Source organism: Ornithorhynchus anatinus, chromosome 1, assembly GCF_004115215.2.
Source record: "Ornithorhynchus anatinus isolate Pmale09 chromosome 1, mOrnAna1.pri.v4, whole genome shotgun sequence".
Taxonomy (NCBI): Eukaryota; Metazoa; Chordata; class Mammalia; order Monotremata; family Ornithorhynchidae; genus Ornithorhynchus; species Ornithorhynchus anatinus.
Window position 1 is genome coordinate 83,722,302 of NC_041728.1, and position 23,219 is coordinate 83,745,520.

At 38.8% G+C, this 23,219-nt stretch overlaps 1 protein-coding gene across 23 annotated transcripts in view; it reads left to right on the top strand.

Annotated features, from left to right (window-relative positions):
- The window catches only part of RIMS1 (regulating synaptic membrane exocytosis 1), a 531,371-nt gene that overhangs the window by 193,827 nt on the left and 314,325 nt on the right, over positions 1 to 23,219 (top strand). For all 23 annotated transcript variants that reach the window (XM_029064002.2, XM_029063826.2, XM_039912344.1 and 20 more), the window contains 2 exons: positions 7,695 to 7,908; positions 13,620 to 13,631. In XM_029064002.2, coding sequence (XP_028919835.1) covers positions 7,695 to 7,908; positions 13,620 to 13,631 — 226 coding nt within the window. The remainder of the gene's footprint in view (positions 1 to 7,694; positions 7,909 to 13,619; positions 13,632 to 23,219) is intronic.

Genomic DNA, 23,219 nt, shown 5'->3' on the forward strand with positions numbered 1-23,219 from the left:
TATACATTTAAAGTACTTTACTCATTAAAAAATAGAGTATCAAAACTTTGTGGACATCTGTTAACTTCTTTTCTTGCATATAAACTTAAGCTGCCTATTAATACGCTATAGCAATTTATAAAAAATCTCTCAAAAAAGTCAGAGAAATACAAAATGAGGACAGAAATTGCAAGTTGTAAAGTCCATATGAAATAAAATATTTATGTTAAAATAATAATAGATGTAAAGTGTATCAATTGTAATGAGAAAAAAATCTCAGAATCATAAGAAAGATTGTATTTCCATACAGCATGAGGGTATTCATTCATTCATTCAATCTTATTTATTGAGTGCTTACTGTGTGCAGAGCACTGTACTAAGCTCTTGGAGAGTATGGCATATTCCCTCTACCATTAGCATTTATTCAGCACTTACAGTGTCCTATATTGTACTCTCTAGACTGTAAGCTTGTTATGGACAGGAAAAGTGTCTGATATTTCTGTTGTACTCTCATAAGCGCTTAGTATAGTCCTCTGCACACAGTAAGGACTCAATAAATATGATTGATATATGTCAAAGGACAATATGTGCTTAAATAATCAACAGCCTTCATATTACAGAAACCAGGGAAGATCACATCTCTGAATCTTGCTAACCTTTTCTGATTTGTTCATTTATTTGGGTCTTTGTCTAATAACTGAGTGGCAGAGTAAGGACATGACTTCATGCTAATACATCATTCATTCAATCGTATTTATTGAGTGCTTACTGAGTGCAGAGCACTGTACTAAGTGCTTGGAATGTACAATTCGGCAACAGAGACAATCCCTGCCTAACAACGAGCTCAGAGTCTTAAAGGGGAGTCAGACAGCAAAACAAAACAAAACATCGCATCCTTGTGTGCACAAATTCTTTAGAGTAGGATGCTTGTCCTTCTAGCTTGCTTGTTTCCATTGTTGTTTCAAAGCTGCAGAGGGAAATGTGTGAAGACCAGGCATTTGCTTTAAAAAAATTAACTGTATGAACATGTAAATCACAGGCTATTAAATGATTAAATATTTATCAATTGAAGCAATTATCAAAAGAATGCAATAGGAAAATTATCAGAAAGAGGTACTGCAGTTTTTGACAATAAAACTATTTGTGGTAATCAGAGTCCCATGGAGTCTTAATCTCTATTGTGTTATTCCAGTGTTTTTTTCAGAGAATGAACGCTGAGCATTACTATTTTTATCTCAACAACTCAACATGTAGTCCGGGAAGCTGTACCATTCCTTAACTACTGCCAGAAAAAAAATCATTACTAATAGCCTGACACTTAGTGTCACATATTTGGAGAATAACTGGAATTATTTAGAAGATGGCACAGAATTCTTCACCAAATACCAGGTTTAGGTACTGCTTTTCTGTGGAGAATGTGGGGAAATGCAATAGTTGTCCCTCTTCTCCTGGCAGCTACTTCTCTCTTTCTTCCCTTTGGACACTTTTCTTTCTCCTCAGCTATGCCAAATCAATCAATCAATCAATTATTAGTACTTATGAGCACTTACTCTGTGTACTAATAGCTTGGGAGAGTACAACAAAGTTGACATATAATCCCTTCTACTGAAGACTTTCTGGAGGAGATATCATTTCCATAGGGCTTTGAAGATGGGGAGAGTGTTGGTCTGTCAGACATATTGCAGAAGTGAGTTCCAGGCAGGAGGGAAGGCTTGAGCAAGGAGTCTCTGGCGGTTGAGATGAACGCAAGCCATAATAAGCGTTTGGTATTGGGGAGTGAAATGGGCAGGCTGAGTTATACTGGGAGAGAACCAGATGAGTAAGCACTTCCTTTCAACCATGCCTGAAACTGCCCTCTCACCCACTTGGTGTTGCCCCCTGGATACATGAATACAAATTGGAGGGAGAAAGGAAGGTCTCATCTTATGCCGTCAAGTCATCTCCAGCCCATAATGACTCCATGGAAACATCTCTCCCAGAACATCTCAACTCCATCTGCAACCATTTTGGTAGTGTATCCCATAAAGTTTTCTTGGTAACAATATGGAAATGGTTAACCATTGCCTTCATCTGTGCAATCAGCTTGGGTTTCTGCCCTTGACTCTCTCACATGCCACTGCTGTCCAACATAGGTGAATTTTGACTTATAGCAACCACTAGTCACTGCCAGAGCTAGGAATGGAATGGGTATGCCCCTCCCATAGTCAAGTCTGGTAGAGTCCTGGAAACTCTCCAGGTGTGATCTTGAGAGGGGGAAAGGAAGGTGGAGCAATATATTTCACCTGGATTTTGTAGGGTAAATAAATCATGTCATCAGGTGGAAAGATGAGGAAGTGTCAAGCCAAGGTCTAACAGTGAGTCAGGGCTGAAGCTGATAAGATGCACAGGCTTTGCACAGTTTAAGGGGGGTTCCCAGGGCGAGATAGCTGAGCATCTGACCAGATTTTCTCTTGCTCCCCTGTCCTCCAGTAATATCCATGCCTGCTTTGACCTATGCTCCCATAGATCCTATGTTGGGTGCAAAGATCTGGGGTTGGAATAGGCTATCCCTAGCCTCCTCCTTTTTGCCTGAACTATTTTTAACCCATAGCCACAGAGGAAGTTAAGAACAGTGATATCAGTAAATTAATGGTATTTATTGAATGCTTACTATGTGTAAAGGCAGGTGCCCAAGTACCTCTTTAGGGGTGATCAGTGGGTCTAGGAAAACTACCAATTTTGCCTAACTATAAACAGTAACTCCAGGAACTAAGAAAATGTGGTCAGAAAACTGGTCCTAACCTTATTTGGGGTAACATCTTTAGGCTCTTATGAGCAGACCTGGATGCATCTCCAAGGAGAACCAGAAAATATAGAAATGTTTAAGTCTTTGCTTTACAGTTTTCTTCAAGTTGTTCCTCTGTCCTCATTGCTTACCAGTTTCCATTTACCATATAACGGATGCATGGGTATCATCATGTCATGATAGATACACCTTCAACTGAATTATAATAATAAATTCTAATATAATTTTGTCCATATAGATCTTTGACTAGTAATTTTGGCCCACATTCAGTTCATCATCTAACAATGAAAAAGATGCTAAAATGGTTTGACTGGCACCTAGAAAAAGGCATTTTGCTTTTTCTGACAAGTTTTGCTGTAGCACAAACTGTAGATAATTCAAAATGAAACAGAATATTTTATTTTCTATTTTCTTGATTTTGTTCATTACATTTCCCCTGTATATGCTTTCTTAATCTCCCATATAGGTGACAGAGGCCAATCAGGTTATCTGCATCAATGATTTATATACTAGAAATTGGAGAATTCACATTATTTCTGTTGTTATATGAGCATGGGGTGGGGGGAATGGGGGGACTGTTCAACCTACTTGAAGAAATTGAACTTTTGATGCCTGAAGGTTTCACCTTTACCCTTACTCATCCACAGTCTTCTTTTCCCCAGTCTTCCTTCTTTCATCCTTATCTCTGCCCATCCACTCACTTAAGCATAGAAAAGCAGATAGTAGCAGCAGGTACCTACAGGAGGAAGTCTTCCAGAACTATTTCTGGTTCTATTTGCAGTGGGAGGAGTTGACAAAAATGAACAAATTCAGGATCCTCAAAGCCTGGAGTACTGAGTAATGTGCTCTCTGATCAATTGCTGCTGTTGCCGCTTCTTGCTGGAATTCCAGCATTTCCACTGTCTGCCACCGTAGCTGGATCCACTAGCGAGTTTTGATACTCCTGCACTGCAAAGATTCCAAAGGAAAGTGGTTCATGTCAGTTTGCTAGAATAAGTGAATTAGATCCCTCTTGGCCTTGCTATTTGTTAAATCTGAAATCTACGGCAGTAGATAGTGATTTGTACACATGAATATACAAATATCATATACGTTCATATATGATGATTACTGTAGTATTTGTTAAACACTTACTATGTGCCAATCACTGTATTATGCAGTGGGGTAGATAGAAGATAATCAGGTCACACAGCCCCTGTCCTCCATAGGGTTCTTAGGAAGGTGAACAGGTGTTTAATGCTCTTTTTACAGTTGGGGAAACTGAGGCACAGGGAAGTCAAGTGATTTGCCATAGTTCCATAGCAGGCAAGTGGCAGAGGTAGGATTAGAACCCAGATCTTCTACGTCTGAGGTCGTGCTCTTTACACTATGTAATAATAATAATAATAATAATGGTATTTGTTAAGTGCTAACTATGTGCAAAGCACTGTTCTATGCGCTGGGGGGAGATACAAGGTGATCAGGTTGTCCCATGTGGGGTTCACAGTTTTAATCCCCATTTTACAGATGAGGTAACTGAGGTAAAGAGAAGTGAAGTGACTTGCCCAAAGTCACACAGCTGGCAAGCGATAGAGTCAGAATTAGAACCCATGACCTCTGACTCTCTAGCCCGAGCTTTTTCCACTGAGCCACGCTGCTTCTGCTGTATAAGGGGTACTGTTCTACCCCTTATATAATAATAATAATGTTAGTATTTGTTAAGCCCTTACCACGTGCTGAACATTGTTCTAAGCGCTGGGGTAGATACAGGGTAATCAGCTTGTCCCATGTGAGGCTTACATTCATAATCGCCATTTTCCAGATGAGGGAATTGAGGCACCGAGAAGTAGAGAAGCAGCATGGCTCCGTGGAAAGAGGACAAGCAGGGGAGTCAGAGATCATGGGCTCAAATCCTGGCTCTGCCGCTTGTCAACTGTGTGACTTTGGGCAAGTCACTTAACTTCTGTGTGCCTCAGTTACCTCATCTGAAAAATGTGGATTAAGACTGTGAGCTCCACGTCGGACAACCTGATCACCATGTATCCCCCCCAGCACTTAGAACAGCGCTTTGCACATAGTAAGCACTTAACAAATGCCAACATTATTATTATTATTAAAACAACTTGCCCAAAGTCACACAGCTAACAATTTGGTGGCACAACTGGGATTAGAACCCATGACCTCTGACTCCTAAACCCGGTCTTTTTCCACTGAGCCATGCTGCTTCTCTGTCTCATGGTATATGAACATATGTACATTGATATGCATAAATACACATAAATATCATAAACAGTCATATAAATATGTATCATATATAAGTATGCATCAGATAAATGCATCATATATCTATGATATGACCAATGTAGTTCAAAATCATAGTGAAAAATGGTCTCATTTAAAGTGGTGGGGTAGTTGGCAGTTGGAAAACTCCTGCAGCTAGACCAGCCTACTGAGCAGCAATCAGGAGAAGAAATACTCTCCTGGCACAAAAAGAATAAATTAGAATACCAAAAAGCACAGCTCCAATAATGCAGCAAGGAGCTAACAAAACAGCATGTTGGCCACATGGTCTTCACTTCAGTCAGTTTCTTGGGTAGATACGATCTCACTCAGTTTACAGAATTGAATGACAATTAATATCGACCTATCTATCATATATCTATGCATCTATGTATCTCTCTATCTTGTGTGCTTATCAATCACCATGTGCAGAACACTGCCCTGAGTTCTTGGGAGATGTGGCCAAATTGGAGTTCAGAAACTCCCCTAGCCTTTAAGTTTCAATATTTAAACACATATACACCTATGCATATATCAATCAATTAATGATTTATTTATTAAGCCATTACTATGTGCAGAGCAATGTACAGTGTGCTTGGGAATGTACAGTATAACAGAGTCAGTAGACATGGTCCCTGCCCACAAGGAGCTACATAGCTATATATTTCTATATGGTTCAAATTTGGATGCGTGTGGGAAGTAAGAACTTGGAAATATGTTGTTGGCAGGAATGGTAAAAAGCGGTAGTTTTAGGTTTTTCTTTTTAGAATAATTGACTTTCTCTATGTGAAAGACATATTTTTGGAGAGGAAAATCTGATTTTGATCCAGATTTGCTCAAGGCATATCTAGCCTGGTGCCAGCCAGTTATTTGCATGAATAGTATCATGCAGAAGACGGAAATGATTCTGGAGTTCCAACCTAGGCTCCGTCTGGGAACCGTCTGTATGAGTAATTGGAAGTATTTTCTACCCTCATCCTTGCCTGCTGACCCTATTGGCAATCTGGTAGAGCTTCAAGCCCTGACTATAGGATGAGGAAGGTAGCAGAGAGTCTTCAGTACTTTGGGCAGCAAATGTCAGTCAGGTTGTTAATCAGAATGAATGTAGAAAGACATGAATGGAAGACCCAAAAGCAAGTTGCAAAATCCACTTCAATTTGATTGAAATGGAGGCTGTGAACAATGTGGCACTAGGAAACAAGTAGATCTGAATTTTTTTCAGCGTACAAAAAAAGCAAGCTTAAGATTAATAATCATTGTGTTTTCTTTTAGCCTTGATTTTAGGATTTTGCATACAACAGCATGTTTATGGCATGTTTTCTTCAATAATAGTAATAATGATGGCATTTGTAAAGTACTATGTGAAAAGTACTGTTCTAACTGCTGGGGAGGATACAAGGTGATCAGGTTGTCCCACGTGAGGTTCACAGTCTTAATCCCCATTTTACAGATGAGGGAACTGGGGCACAGAGAAGTAAAGTGACTTGCCCTAAGTCACACAGCTGACAAGCAGCTGAGCCTGGAATTTGAACCCCTGACCTCTGACTCCCAAGCCCGGGCTCTTTCCACTGTGCCATGCTCACTTTTCTGGAATTAAATAACACATTTCAGTTATTATCATCAATCAATCAGCCATGTTTATTAATAATAATGTTGGTATTTGTTAATTTGTTTATTGAGTGCTCACTATGTGCAGAGCATTCATTTATTTACTCAGTCGTATTTATTGAGCACTTACTGTGTGCAGAGCTCTGTACTAAGCTCTTGGTAGAGTATAGTACATAATAATTAGTAGATACGTTCCCTGCCCTTAACGAGTTTAGCCTAGAGGAATCTTTACTGTATAGAAGGAGCTTAATTGAAGATGGTAGATTCCAGTGTTGCACATCTTGGTCTTTATTTGAAAGAGATACGTGTTAGAGCAAGAAAATGATGGCCCTCACACAAGAAATAAGCACAAAACTGACCACTGATATTAATTAAGGAAATTCTAGGCCTTTAGTAGAGTGGGAAGAAGAGAAATGACCAAAAATTTTAGATAGCATTTTCTAAAATTTGTGTTGATTCCGTCGAGTACAGTAGCTTTATTAACAATTCATCATCCAAGGGCCAGAATTAAAATTCACATGTATTGAGTTAATCAATTCTGGTGGGTGAAATATGAAGAAAAACCTAACAAATTTTTTAGTGTAGCCAAAATTAAAGAAAAAATTGAAGGACTTAAATCATGTTAAATTGGGTAAAACTGTAAGCACTGTCATTTCTAATCATAATGTAAGAAGCTAGAATTTATATTTGGAATGTAAAATCCTTCTTAGTCTGCAAGGGACTTCCACCTCTAAAAAAAAAATCTTATTGATTCATTCAATCATATTTCAATAGTATTTATTAAGTACTTACTGACATCATTGCCAAGTAATAGTCATCCAAGTATTAATAATATTTTTAAGCATTGTGGGTACTGGTTTCTCCAGTATGTCAGATAAATATAAACTTGTGGAAATTGGAAGGTACAATAAGGCATTTATTTTTTATTCTCCTTGATATCTAATTTACATATGCCATGGTGCACACCTATTCAAATAGCTGTTTTTTGGTCATCGTATTATAAGGAAATGTCTTGCACAGGCAAGTTTTACTTAGTTTTCCTCTGTTTTGTTTTTTTTCTCAGGAGATTGCATCAACAGTTTGAAAGCTACAAAGAACAAGTGAGAAAAATTGGAGAAGAAGCCCGGCGCTACCAAGGAGAGCATAAAGATGATGCCCCCACATGTGGAATCTGTCTGAAAACAAAGTTTGCCGATGGATGTGGCCACTTATGCTCTTATTGCCGGACCAAGTTCTGTGCACGTTGTGGAGGTCGCGTTTCTCTACGGTCAAACAATGTAAGTGTTCTGTAAATTAAAATGTTTTAGAACACGCCAACCCGTGAACACCTGCAGGTCTGGATCAACTTTAAGGAGTTCTTTATTTTTACAAGTTATTTGCTCTGGTACTATCTTCTCCTTCTCTGTATTCTTCCAGGCATTTCCTTCCTACATGCTTCAGTGGTGCAGATGACACTAGGGAATGACTGGTTTAAGGTTTCGTTTACTACGTATGAAGAAATATAGGGCCTACTTTTAGAGAATACACTTTTCTTTGGACAGGATGAGTGCAATTGTACAATCCAGTAGTACAAATTTTCATAACTAATTTTATTAAAGTATAAAATAATTTTGATCTGAAAGATGCTGACAGATTAAATTACATATTTTCCTTGCATTTATTGCTTTAAAGGAAAGTTTAATTTCATAAGTAAAATCTGTAAATGGAACTCTGCATTTTATGGTAAATATTGAGAAATGGAGTAGCCTCTGATGAATACTACAAATATTTATCTATTACATGTAAATTCTAAGGTCCTAAATGTGGTAAACTTTAGTTATGTTGGCAGATTGAAAACCCAGAAGTTTGAATAAAGCCATAAAATAATTTTCATTACACTTACAATTTTCCTTGCACATTTTCTCCTCTGACACCTTATTCATTTTTTCTTAAATGTCTAATTAAACCCTTTCACATTCATATCTGTATGAACTGATGGTTCCATTTCCACTAATATTATTGGAGTGTGATAATTTAGTGAGGAGAGCTTGGGTACTTATTCTAAAAATTGTAAAAACATTTTAGAAATGCATTACAACATATATCCTGCAGATGGTACCAATTGAACTTGTAAAACAGCTTTCCAATTCTGTATCTACTTCTGCAGAAGCTACTTTGAGTTAGAACTGCCTTTTTAAAAATCAGGTAGAATAATATGAACTTCAGTATTACACTCTTTACAGAGTGTGCTCGTTTTTTTTTCTCCTCTTGCAGTTAAAGTAATTTTTAAGGATATGGAGTCAGAAACTCACAACTGAAAAATTTAAAAGTTAAAGTAAAAAGGCAGCACGTAAGTTTTCCTATGATGGATAGTGTGTCTGAGGCCAAAATGTAAGGAATGTCCATTTAGAGTACTGATGGCACAGTCTAATGTGACAGCATATCCCACATTAGGTAGGAGAGTTTGAATGCCATTAGCCACCAAAATTAGATCTGACAGGATCCATTCACGTCTCACGTTGAGCAGAGTTGGCAGTCTGCCAATTCTGGTATGTTACTCTCCCAAGCACTTAGTACAGTGTTCTGTACACTGTAAGTTCTCTATAAATATGTTTGATTTGGCCAAGATGTCTTTGGACGTGATGTCAGTGGTATTGGCTTGGTGATCAAACTCTACTGTAACCCTTAGCTAGTTACACAAGACATGAGCCGTAGCAGTAGGGAAGGCTGTGTCAAGGTCTGCTACCATCACCTAATAATAATAATGATAATTAGTAATAATAATGATGATGTTATTTGTTAAGCACTTAATATGTGCCAGGCACTCTAGCATAGATACAGGTTATCAAAGTCCCTCACAATCTTAATCCTCATTTAACAGATGAGGTAACTGAGGAACAGAGAAGTTAAGTGACTTGTCCAAGGTCACACAGTGGGCAAGTGGCAGTGCTGAGATTAGATCCCAGGTCCTTCTGAATCCCAGGCCCATTCTCTATCCACGATTCTCTATCCAGGCTGCTTCTCTATTCAGTCAGCCGATCAGTCAGTCATATTTATTGAGTGCTTACTGTGAACAGAGCATTATGTTAAGCTCTTGGGAGAGTATAGTATAATAGAGTTGGTAGATATGTTCCCTGCCCACAGCAAGCTTACAGTCTAAAAGGAGAGACTTCTGAGTTCAGATACTGCAACCCCCAAAGAGAAGTCTTGGGTTATGGTCCTCAGAAATTCTCAATGGGATATGGGAAGAGAATGAATGACAGTAGCATTCTTAAACATTTGCTGTAACTGAGCAATAAAACAAGAGGGCAGAGGAAACATTTTAAGAACATATTAAATTGAAATCTAAGACAGTACTACATCCCAAAGAAAAGAGGCATCAATAGCCAAGGATAAATTATTACTATTATTGTTATTATTATAGTATTTGTTAAGTGCTTACTATGGGCCAGGCACTGTACTAAGTGCTGGGGTGGATACAAGCAAATTGGGTTGGACACCATCCCTGTCTCACATGCGGTTCACAGTTTTCATCCCCATCTTACAGATGAGGTAACTGAAACAAAGAGATGTTAAGTGGCTTGCCTGCGGCTACACAGCAGATGAATTGCAGAGCTGGGTTTAGACCCCATGACCTTCTGACTCCCAGGCCCGTGCTCTATCCTCTGTATATCAGCATTGCTGACCTTTATCAAAAAAAGACACTCTTTTTGGGCAAAATTTCATAAGGAATGAGAGACAAAGAGACACAAGAGAAAATAGCACCAGGTGCTGCAAAAATCAAACATGACAATACAAGGGACAGCATTTTTGTCTGCACAATGTGGCTGGACTGTGGGTCCTAAATGGGCAGTTCTAGGCACCCACACACTCATAGGTGAATTTTACCATTAGAGGTTCCTTCTTTGAATGCAAAATATACATGTACACACACACACACACACACACACACACACACACACACACATTATTAGTGGCAAGAATGGGTACCAAGAAAGAGATGGTGGAAAGAGAACAGCTTGTCAGGAAGATCCATGGCTGTGGTTTCCTGCTGCTGTCACTTGGTTGGTTGATCAATGGAGAACATAAAGAGGAGTGAGATCATAATAACAATAATACTAATTTTATTTGTTAAGCACTTACTATGTACCAGGCACTCTACTAAGCACTAGGATAGATACAAGCAAATCGGGTTGGACACAGTCCCTGTCCCATATGGAGCTCACAGTCTCAATCCCCATTTTACAGATGAGGGAACTGAGGCACAGAGAAGTAAAATGACTTACCCAAGTTCACAGAGCAGAGAAGTGGCAGATCTGGGATTAGAGCCCACAACCTTCTGACTCGCAGGCCCGTGCTCTATCCACTACTCCATGCTGCTTCCAGAGTTCTCGCTGTTTCCCACAACTATGTTCCCAGTTTGGCCTCAACTCGACTCCTTAGTTCTGTTGTTGTTCCGCTGCTATTGCGGCCTCCATGGGGCAGAATGTACTGAGGAAGCTGCTTTCTGGCAGAAACGGTAGTAGATGCCACAACAGAAGTCCTCCCAAAGCACATGAAAGGACTGGGCCAGGGCAACCGGTGGAGAAGTGGGAAGCAGCAGCAGTGGAGTGACTGATTTCTCTCAGCTTTACTCAGCTATAGTCACTTCCATGGTGACTGTGATGTGTCCCCCCTGCCTATGTCTTTGCCCATCTTTCTCTATCTGTTCCTTTCTTCCCCTTTCATTCCACTCTACCCCTAGCTTTGGGTCTCTATCTCTATTCCCTTTCTCTATTCTCACACTTCTCTTTTTCTTACTTTCGGTCTCCTTCTCTGTCTTTTTCTTCCTCTAGCTTTTGTTCTGGCTTCCTTTCTTGCCCCTTTTTCATCAATATATTCAGATGGCATCGGGGAGCCAATTCAACTTTATGGACAGTGATTCTCATGTTTGGCGAATTTTCCAAAGACTTTAGAGGTTACAAAGCAATCATTCCCAATCTCATATTATAAAAAATAAATTGTGGTATTTATTAAGCACTTACTATGTGCAAAGCACTGTTCTAAGCACTGGGGGATACAAGGTTATCAGGTTGTCCCACGTGGGGCTCACAGTTTTAATCCCCATTGGACAGATGAGGTAACTGAGGCACAGAGAAGTTAAGTGACTTGCCCACAGTCACACAGCTGACTAGCGGCGGAGCTGGGATTAGAACACGTGACCTTTGACTCCCAAGCCCGCGCTCTTTCCACTGAGCCATGCTGCTTATACTAAGGCTTGGTTTCAGGGCTGCTGGCAAAATGGGGGCAAGGTAAGGGGGAGAAAGCAGGTGAATCAGGATCCTGCCAGGGCTTTTTATGGAGATTGGCAGGAAAGGAGGAGAAAAGCTTCAGGAGAAAAGAATATTTTATGCATTCCCTCCCACTTATTTGCAGTATATTATCTCCTTCCTCCCACTGTCTCCCCCAGCCCTGCCACACTGCTACCAACAAGGAAAGAAGCTGCAGGAGAAAAGACTATTTTCAGCTTTTATTCCCACTAGTTTGCATTTTGTTATCTGTTCTCCTCCCTCTGTTCTCCTCCCACTTTCTCCCTCCTCCCAAACAGGATTTAGGGGGAAGCAAGAGAATCAAGAGAAAAGCTGTGGAACAATAAAATATTTTCCATTTTCCACCCACTTGTTTGCAATTTATTATTCGATTTTAAAAGATACTGAAACTCTGCCAGGGTTGTAAGGGGGGAAAAGGCATCTCTCCTTCTATCTTAATGCTTAGCAATGATATCGCAGTAGTCAAGAGATCTGGGAAACAAAATTCCTGCTGTCTTGAGAATCAAGATACAGGGGATGCTAAGTGTCCACCATACCAACATCCCGCCTTAAAAACCATGAGTTGGGTTACATCACTGGTATTAGGAACTCAGCATTCAGATTTTCCAACCAATAAGATGGTGGTGAGCAGTCAGCAAATTTTCACACCAATCTGATTCTGCCTGGAGCTACCATTCAGAGAAGGCGCAGGAGGAGCAGATCATAAGTTATGTTTTAATTTAAAGAACCCGAACAACAAAGTTCTCCTGGAAGCCTCTCCTTGTCATGGAAGTTGAAAATTAGTAAGACTCGAACCTATTTTGTACCCATTCAGATCATTGACCCCTTCCTCATTGAAATCATGTCTCCAAACTCCTTGGCCCCTAACACACTTTATGCTTTGGAAAATAGGGTCACCTTAGCCCAGTTGCCCACAACTCTGCAGCTTTAGCTGGAAATGAAGCTTCTTTAAATATAAAAAATATCTTATTTGGGGAAAACAAAGCACTTAGAAATGTTCAGCTGCTAAATAGGACAGAATGTGGGGAAGAGCCAAAAATATAACCAGATAGGCCATCTAAATATTAAACTATTAGGGTCAAACTAAAGAATCACCTGAACTAAATATAGTTCAGAGCCCTTCTCTGAAGAGGGGGTCTTCAGATAATAGATACTATCTTCCTCCCCTGCTCTAAAACATTCAGTGAGAAATGCCATCATACCCATGGGACTGGAAAAATGCTTAAAAGAAATATGAAAAGGAAGCAAAACTGTACATATGCACTCTTAGGCTTAGACATTGTGTCCTGTATTTCTTCATAGAGTATGTTTGAAAAGTAACAACGCATTGAAAACAAATATGTTATTAACAGAAATGCTTACAGAAGACTGTAAAAAACCCCACTTGAAGAAAGTACTATAGCATAACCGCAGTGATATCTGCTGACGTTTCTTGCTATTGTGGTCTTTATTTGCCATCATTCTCATTTTTTAACTCTGTCCATATTGCACCACATACTTTATATGTATGGAAAACTATACTTCTTTTTAGGAATATTATATTTTTGCTTTTAAAATATGTAAGGTTCAACGCCTCATAGAAACACTTATTAGAATGGACTTTTAAAAATACCTGCATATTAATATTTTCCTCCTTTTTTCTTTTTCTCTTCTTGTTTCTTTTCTCCCTTTACTCTGCTTCCTTGGATGCTTTCCCAAAGGAGGACAAAGTGGTTAGAATCCATGCTTTCTCTTTTATCATTTATAATTCTGATGTTATTATCTTTATTAAATCAATGTTCAGCTTATTGATGTGAGCCACTGTACATCTTAGAGTAATGAGCTCTAAAAGGAGAATATTTTTAGCATAAAAAAATTTAGAATAGCCTCCAGGGTCATTACAGCTTTTTGACACTTACAGGTATAATATTAATGTTTGCAAATTCTTGAAGATAGCAAAATTATAAGATATTTCCAATAATTGCCAATTCACTTTGGTAGTGAATACCTATGGCTTTCATACTTCTGTCTCCCCTTAGGATCATTTAAACACAGAATTACAACTAAACTACATGTGAAGTCAAAAGGAAATTACATCTTAGTGTGTAATAATTACTTAAAAAAAATCAGGTAGATGAATAGAATAGGTGGGGCATTTTCATACTGAATGTGAGCTATCCTGATAAATGTGATTTTTTAGTTTTGCTACAGTGTCTTATGCTTTAAGACAGACCCATTGGCTCTTGAATTCTAAAATGTTTACCAGCACGTTTCATTTTCAAGTAGAAATTTTTTTTAATAGATGAGCTCTGAACTTTAGAAAAGTATAATGCAGAATTTTCTGAACTCATTCAAAGGATTTAGCCATCAACGTGTTTGGTAACTGTGACATAGCTTTTTATCAGCTTTTTTTTTTAGCAATCTAATGAGATAGTTCAGCATAATTGTTGAGTTTTACAGTCACAGAAACTGAGGCACCAAAGGTAAGAGACTTTTGTACATCACCAATCAAAAGGTCAGGACTAAATCAAAGTACGGATGATGATGATGATGATGATGGTATTTGTTGTTAAGCGCTTACTATGTGCCAAGCACTATTCTAAGCACTGGAGTAGGTTCAAGATCATCAGGTTGTCCCGCATGAGGCTCACAGTCTTAATCACCATTTTACAGATGTGGTAACTGAGGCACAGAGAAGTGAAAAAACTTGCCCAAAATCACATAGCTGACAAGTGGCGGAGCCAAGATTAGAACCCATGACCTCTGATTCCCAAGCCCATGCTCTTTCATTAAACCAACACTGCTTCTCTTGAAATGGACTGTATACCACTAGTCACACTTTGAGAAACAGTGTGACCTAGTGGAAAGAGCACCAACCAAGGAGTCAGAGGACCTGGATTCTATTCCTGGCTCTGCCACTTGTCCTCTGTATGACCTTGGGCAATTCACTTAACTTCTCTTAGCCTTAGTTACCTCATATGTAAAATGGGGATCAAGATTGTGAGCCCCATATGGGACAGGAACTGTGTCCTACCTCATTACCATATATATTATTAAAACTTGTTTAAATGTACTATATAACAGTTTCATAAATAAAAGAAGTATATTTTCTTTGCTACTCTTTGCCAAAAAACTAATAGTCATATTCAGCCATGGGGCATTTCAGCCTAAGACTCAACAAAAATAATTTGCAAATACCTTGGAAAATAGTGTCCTTTGTTCAGAAAATGGCTGGCTTAAAAAAATCAAATCTTTCAAAAATGGAGTTTGCTTAGAATCTTTCTTCAATAATGATCATATTTACTGAACACTTACGGAGTGTGAATCACTGTCAATGCTTGGGAATGTACAGCAGAAGCAAATCACTCTATCACCACTCTACAGAAGTTTGCCACTGAAAGAAAGACCTTATTATCTAGTGGAAAATTTACTGGACTATAAAAAGACATCTCCAATCTCAAAAAATTCTCCCTGACATGCCAGTTCCCACCTAAGGGAAAGGTGTCTGAGTCTCCTATTCTAAACACAGTAATGAGATACTCTCTTTGCCAGCCTAAGGTCCATATCATTTTGTGATGTTTCCAGTTGGATAAGCCTGAACTGAATTTGGAAAGCTCACGTAATAACAAAAAGACTTGTGCAGTGAGTGGGACAGATGAATTGAGAATTCCAAATTCAGTTCCCTTTAGAATTTGGTACAAATGTTGATTAGAATTGTTCTAGAAAACATCTCCTAAATATAGCAACTGAAAATGTGCTTTGATGCGTTTCCAGTTTGTCTTTATTTTCACAACAGAGAGCAGAGTTTCCAGTACACTAAGAATATTTTGTACTAAGTACTGATGTTACTCTAAAGAGCAGTTTATTACATTTTATTGAATTCTTGAGATGTTGCCTTTGTTTACCCCTTCTCCTTGGAAACAATCTTTGCCTTTAAAATCTCAGAGTAATGGGGAGTTAAGTTTACAGACTGAAAATTCTTGGCATTAGTTCATCAACATTTTACTTGACTTTTGCTCCTAAGCTACTTCTCTGGTTCTTCAAAGCTTTCATTATTCCACTGTATCTCCCCCCCGATTCATTCACTCATTCAGTTGTACTTATTGAGCACTTACTTTGTGCAGCGCACTGTATTGACCACTTGGGAGAGTACAATATGACAATAAACAGACGAGCTGGGTGGTGAGGAGGGGAGAGTCGGGTGGAGGTCACATGGTTGTGAGGGGAACCATCATCCTAAGAGTTGAATCAATGGCACACTGAAGCCCCCTGACATTGTGAATAGTGAGTCCCAAAGAAACGTTCCCAAGTTGTTTACCTCGGTCCGCGTGCCAGTTGAACGCTGCAGGTTGACCACCCCTGCAATATAATTAAAATATATGAAAAGAAAAACCCTACATTCTTCCACTTTTGCAAACAGATGAGAAATACTGGCTCTTTCTATTGTTTTCTTGGGGCAATGGAGTTGATCTCATTTACAATCAGAATGGTCAGCTATTAAAAAAAAACTAAAGGCATAAGCTGGAAAATGGATTGGTAACTTTTTCATTAAGCACCTTAATCTGCTTTATTGTCCTTCATTTTTCTTTTTTGAAATTGGTTAACAAAAGTTTTTTTTTCTCTAAAATAATAGTCCTCACGATGCCTACCTACTTCCAAGATGTGTTCTAAACATAGATCGTATATTTTGTTTAATGAGATGTACATCACCCTGATTCTATTTATTTGCCATTGTTTTTATGAGATGTTCTTCCCCTTTGACTCTATTTATTGCCATTGTTCTTGTCTGCCTGTCTCCCCTGATTAGACTGTAAACCCATCAAAGGGCAGGGACTATCTCTATCTGTTGCTGCAAGCGCTTAGTACAGCACTCTGCACATAGTAAGCACTCAATAAATACTATTGAATGAATATTGAATGAATTAAGCCAAATTCAGATGGGGTGCATGTAAATAATTCTTTCTCACTCTCTTTTTCTCTCTTTTTCTCTTTCTTTCCATCTCCCTGTCTCTCCTTTTTCTTTCTCTCTCTCACTCTCTCTATAGGAAGCTTCCCATAGACATACCTAGAATGAGATTCGAAAATAAAAAATGATATGAAATTTTGAGCTCTCAGGTGAACGATGCTTTATAAACAAATATTTCTTTCTCTACAAAATTTTGGTTGCTCACAACAGAGCCATTCCATTTATTTATAAATTGTAGGTATTACAACATTGTGGAATGTGTGTAAAGCACTGGTAAGAGGAGAGTTAAAATGCAATATTTGCAGAGTTCAAAGCAATAATTTTATAGTGTATTTAACTTTAGACAAATTAATCCAGATTAAATAATATCATGTTTATTAAGATTCTGGCCCTCCTTCATGATAGTATGTCTGGCCAAGTCAGAACCAAGGGGTTACTGTCCAATCCATTCCCCATTGCTAATGTAGTAAAGCAGAAATTCATAGTGGGCTCAGTATTGTTCAATTTATTCTATGCACCTCTGGTAAACTCTTCCATCTAATCGGACTTTGAACATCATCCAAAGCCCTAGAACCAGTTATTCAAGGATTACTGGAAGCAGATGACTGCACCATACAGGCACACATACAAAAAATCCAGTGCTTAGAACAGTGCTTGGCAGATAGTAAGCACTTAACAAATATTGTCATTATTATTATCATTATTATCAATAAAAGATATGCAAAGAATTATGAACCTGTGCACTGAAACAGCCAGGGTCTATTATGGGCCGATGATGAATCTGAATAAAACTGAGGTGATGCATCAGCCTGCACTAGGATAGACATGCACACTCAAAAATTCACATTGGTAATATAGAGCTATACACCCAGTCACAGAATTCTGGTTCCCAAGGAAGCACACTGACCAATGACACAATGATAGACAAGAAAGTAGAAAACCAAATCTAGAAGGTGAGCAAATCATTTGGGAGACTTTTAGAGTGTGTTGGTATCAGGGACCAGACCTGACTATAGATCTACCGAGCTTTAGTGTTGTCCAATCTGCCCAATGTGAGACCTGAACCCCACACTGACTCTACATTTGGCTCCTTGAGCAGTTCCATAAGTTCCAACAATGTAATTTAAAGGCCATTCCCAAAATCAAATTGCAAGGCAAGTCTCAAACAATCAAGTTCTGGAATGTAGTAAATCTTCTGTCATCAAAACTGTGCTTCTCTTAACACTGCTAAGATGAGTGGAACACATAAAGAGAATTAGTGACAGGTGGAAACAACTGCTCTATGGAGAGTTGAAATTGGGAAACGTAAGTGAGGAGGGCAGAGGAACATTTTAAGGGCTTGGTTAAACAATTCTTTAGGAAATGTTGCAACCCAGCTGTAAACCTGAAGTCAGATGCTTAATCCACTGCCATTAAGAAAGGAGTAGCTTTTTTCTAACAAAACCTTCCCAAGGAAAGAGAGACAAAGAAGCAAAAGAAAAATGGTGCCATTGTGCTATAAACTCTGAGTATTAACACTTCTAGGTGAATTTCCCCATTAGTGACCATTGTCTTTGAGTGTGTAAGACAATTATATAAAAATAAAAATTTCACAAAATGAGAAATTTTATGTGAGTTAAGGCCTGAAGATTTTTTAATGGTTCAGGCTTACTCAACATAAGTAAATCTGCAAAAAATTGGGCTCTTTTCCAGAGAAGGAGCCATTATTTGGAATTGATGTAATCTCTTCCCCTTCTCACTCTACTTTGTGAGAAAGAAATTTAATCCTCATCCAGGATTAAAATTCAGTGTATTTTTAGAATTCTGTGACCTACATACACTGTGCTGCCAAATTTTTCTTATGCCACCTGTTAGGTTTCAGTTTGCAATATGCATCTTGATGCTAACATGACTTATTTTAATGTGCTACAAATAATTGAGGTTACCTTTATTTAGACTTTGTTCCCTGACTTGTCAATATAACAGTAGGAGGGTGTTAATTCCCATTTAATACTTGCTTAGTTTCTAAACATCTTACACTGAAATGAGAACTACTCTGGAAGAAGGTTTAGCACTTATGGTCAAATCCATTTTACTGTCACTTTTCCAGTTTTGTATTTCCTCTGGGTTATTTTACATGTTCATGAACCTATACTGGTAGTTCTTCTTCATCAGAAATAATAGATTGAGACAGAAATGGTAACTAAAGTTCTTGATCATTGTATCAAATTATTGTTGTGGTTATTATAGCACACAATCTAAGGCAAATAACTTCCTAAAATTTCAGTTTCCTTTATCTCATGTCAGAATGGATTTGATTTTAAAGGATAAACTAATACATCTTGCTCAATGACTTTATACAAAAGCTTCATAAATGAATTACTCTGATTTTCTGAACATTTAATTCAGTTTTGTGTTTAAAAATTAGTTTACACAATCAAAACAGGAAAAATATCTTTTTTGTAAGGAAAGTATGAGATTACTAAACCATGATTACAAAGCAAGAAAGTGCAATAAAAATAGTCTAAACCTGGATGTAGAATTAGCCAAATGTTTAGAATTCAGAATATTGCAGTATCCTGTGGGTTTAAGGTAGTTGTTGTTATTCCTCTATCCTGCCACCACAGCACTTATTTACATATCTGTGATTTTATTTATATCAATGTGTGTTTCCCCCTTTAAAGTGTAAGCTTGTTGTGGGCTGGGAATGTATGTGTTATATTGTACTCCCAAGTGCTTAGCAGTACTCAGTGCACAGTAAGTGCTCAATAAATATGACTGACTAATTGACTAAAGTTACCATTGAATGTTCTTAATATCACATTTTCACAGAACAATATGAAAATCCATTCATTCATAAAACTGTATTCATTAAGCACTTACTGTGTGCAGAGCACCGTACTAATTGCTTGGAAAGTACAGTTCGGGCAACAAATAGAGACAATCCCTACCCAATAACAGGCTCACAGTCTAGAAGGGGGGAGACAGACAAGAAAACAAAACAGGTAGACAGGCAACAATAGCACCAATAGGAATTAATAGAATTATAGATATATACACATCACAGTATAAGTGGTGAAGGAGACTTGAAGAACTGGATGTTTCTTAAGAAAGCAGTAGTAATGGTCCATCTGTTTATAAATGGCATGAAAAGCCATTATTTTTAATTTATTCTTTTAAATCTCTGCCTATAGAAGAGAGAGTAGGAACAGGAAACACAAAAAATTGGTAGGGGGACATAAATATAAATAGGAGAGGACATGGTATTTGTTAAGCTCTTACTATATGCTAGGCACTGTACTAAATGCTGGGGTGGATACAAGCAAATTAAGTTGGTTGTCCCACGTAGGGCTCACAGTCTCCCCACACATTTTACATATGAGGTAACTAAAACACTAAGATGGGAAGTGACTTTCCCAAGGTCACACAGCAGGCAAGTGATGTGAATGGCACTACCATCCTTCCCATCTCACGTGCCCGCAACCTTGGTGTCATCCATTACTCAGCTCTCTTATTCACCCACACATCCAATCCAGCATCAACACCTACCGGTCTCACCTTCACAATATCGCCAAGATCCGCCCTTTCTTCTCCATCCAAACAGTGATCGTGCTGGTACAAGCTCTCATAATATCCTGACTGGATTATTGTTTCAGCCTCCTCTCGGATCTCCCTTCCTCCTGTCTCTCCCCACTCCAGTCTATTCTTCATTCCGCTGCCCAGATCATGTTTCCTGAGAAACGCTCTGGGCATGTCATTCCCATCCTCAAAAACCTCCAGTGGTTGCCTAACAACCTTCACACGAAACAAAAACTCCTCATTCTTGGCTTCAAAGCTCTCCATGACCTTGCCCCCTCCTATCTCACCTCCCTTCTCTCTTTCTACTGCCCATCCCGTACACTCTGCTCCTCTGCTACTCACCTCCTCACCTTCCCACATTCACGCCTGTCCTGCCATCGACCCCTGGCCCTACCACTGTCCTGGAATGCCCTCCATTCTCACATCCACCAAACTAACTCTTCAAAGCCCTACTGAGAGCTCACCTCTTCTAGGAGGCCTTCAATATTGAGCCTCCCTTTTCCCTCTGCTACCCCCCCCCCACCCTCTGCTCTTCCCCCTTTCCCTCCCCTCAGCACTGTGCTCATTTGTATATATTATTTATGACCCTATTTATTTTGTTAATAAGGTGTATATCTCCTTGATTGTATTTATCCTAATGATGTTGCTTTGTTTTGTTCTGTTTTGCTTTGCTTGTCTGTCTCCCCCATTTAGCCTGTGAGCGGTCATTGGGCAGGGATTGTCTCTATCTTTTGCCGAATTGTACATTCCAAGCACTTAATATGGTGCTCTGCACATAGTAAGTGCTCCATAAATACTCTTGAATGAATGAATGAAATGATGGAGCCAGGATTAGAACCCATGATCTCTGACTCCCAGGCCTGTGCTCTTTCCATTAGGCTATGCTGTTTCCCAGGGGAAATAAAGATGCATTCTTTTTTGGCATTTATTAAGTGCTTACTTTGTGACAAACACTGAGCTCTGGGGTAGGTACAAATTGCTTAGGTCAGACACAGTCCTTTTGGGTATTCAGTCGCATTCACGTATGCAAACCCTTAGGGTATGTGTCCTAGAGTTTAGAGGGAATTGACTAAAATTGGGTTCCATTTTTGAAATTTCGTGGAAGAATGAGGAAGTACCAGGAGATTCCTATATCAGAATGGAGAAACAGACTCAAGAAATGATGTGATAAAATAGTGTAACACCCATTTTTGATTCAATTCATCATGGTAACAATGAAAGCTAGCAAGCAGCTGTGTGCCTTTGGGCTACAGTTTTCTTATGGTTCACTGAACCAGGTTCAGGAGACCATCCCTGAGACAATAGGCCTCCCGCTCTATACCGTAAGTTCCCTGTGGGCAGGAAATGTATCTGTTGTTGTGTTGTACTCTACCAAGCACTTAATACGGTGCTCTGCAAAAAGTAAGCAGTAAATAAATACAAATGACTGACTGACAGGTTATGGATTTGTCGTCTCAGACAAGTCACCTTTTGAATCCTGGCCCAGAGAAAGCCTGATGCTTGGGACTTATGTACTTTTGAGCACCTAATCGTGGGCTTCTTAGATAATGTGATTGGATTTCCACCACCACTCCCAGAAGTTCAGGGTTGATCAGTGGTCTGTAACTGTGCTGTTAGTCCACTGACAGAAGCTTAGGAATCAGCTGCCAGTCTAGACAGATGAAATCTGGAGGTCATGTAAAACCAAGGGTCTATTAGCCTTAAGATGTGTTGGGAAACTGCTATGTAAAAACCCTGCACAGCTCTGACTCTACCAGTTAGACAGTATTAAAGACCCCTGTGTTTCTGTTGTTGCATTAAGATGTTTTTGACCAATAGTTGCTTGCTCTGCCGCTAGTGGATTTGGCCATGAAAAATATCTTATATCTTTCAATGTTTAGACAGTAATAGTTAGATCCACCCAAAAATAGTTTTTTTTTAAAAAAATGGCATAAAATGTATTACAGCAGAGATTGGAAGAAGTTGTTCTAAGTACTAGTGAAAGCTTTAATTTGAAAAGATAATTATAAATATAAGTATTCAGCTAAGATAAATCAAGCCAAGGGAAAAAGATCCAAGTAATGGAATGCTTTCCAATTCATTCTCCCGTAGCTCACCCAAAATGGTGCCTATTGAAAGAATTGTGAAATCCCTAGGTATGAGATACTATAATATCTCCCTGGATTTGAGTGGCTCTAATGGTTTGTAAGTTCCTCAAGGACAGGAACTTAGGTCTTTTTCCTCAGTTATGTGTTCCCCAAATCTTAGTTCAGTGCTTTGAAAATATTGGGCCCTGAATCAATGTTGTTGACAGTGATGAGGGTCATAATTTGATACTCTTACAAGAATGTGCATTAAAGAACTACACAGCCATTTTTATCAGTCAGTCAATCACATTTATTGAGCACTTACTGTATACAGAACACTGCACTAAGAACTTGGAAGCCTACATTATAACAATTTAAGACACATTCCCTGCTCACAACGAGCTTATAGTTTAAAGGGAGAGTTACACCTTAATATAAATAAATGAAATTATATATACATGTGGGTACATATATATGCAGCGTGGCTCAGTGGAAAGAGCCTGGCTTTGGAGTCAGAGGTCATGAGTTCGACTCCCGGCTCTGCCACTTGTCAGCTGTGTGACTGTGGGCAAGTCACTTAACTTCTCTGTGCCTGAGTTACCACATCTGTAAAATGGGGATTAACTGTGAGCCTCACGTGGGACAACCTGATTACCCTGTATCTACCCCAGTGCTTAGAACAGTGCTTAGCACATAGTAAGCGCTTAACAAATACCAACATTATTAGAGAA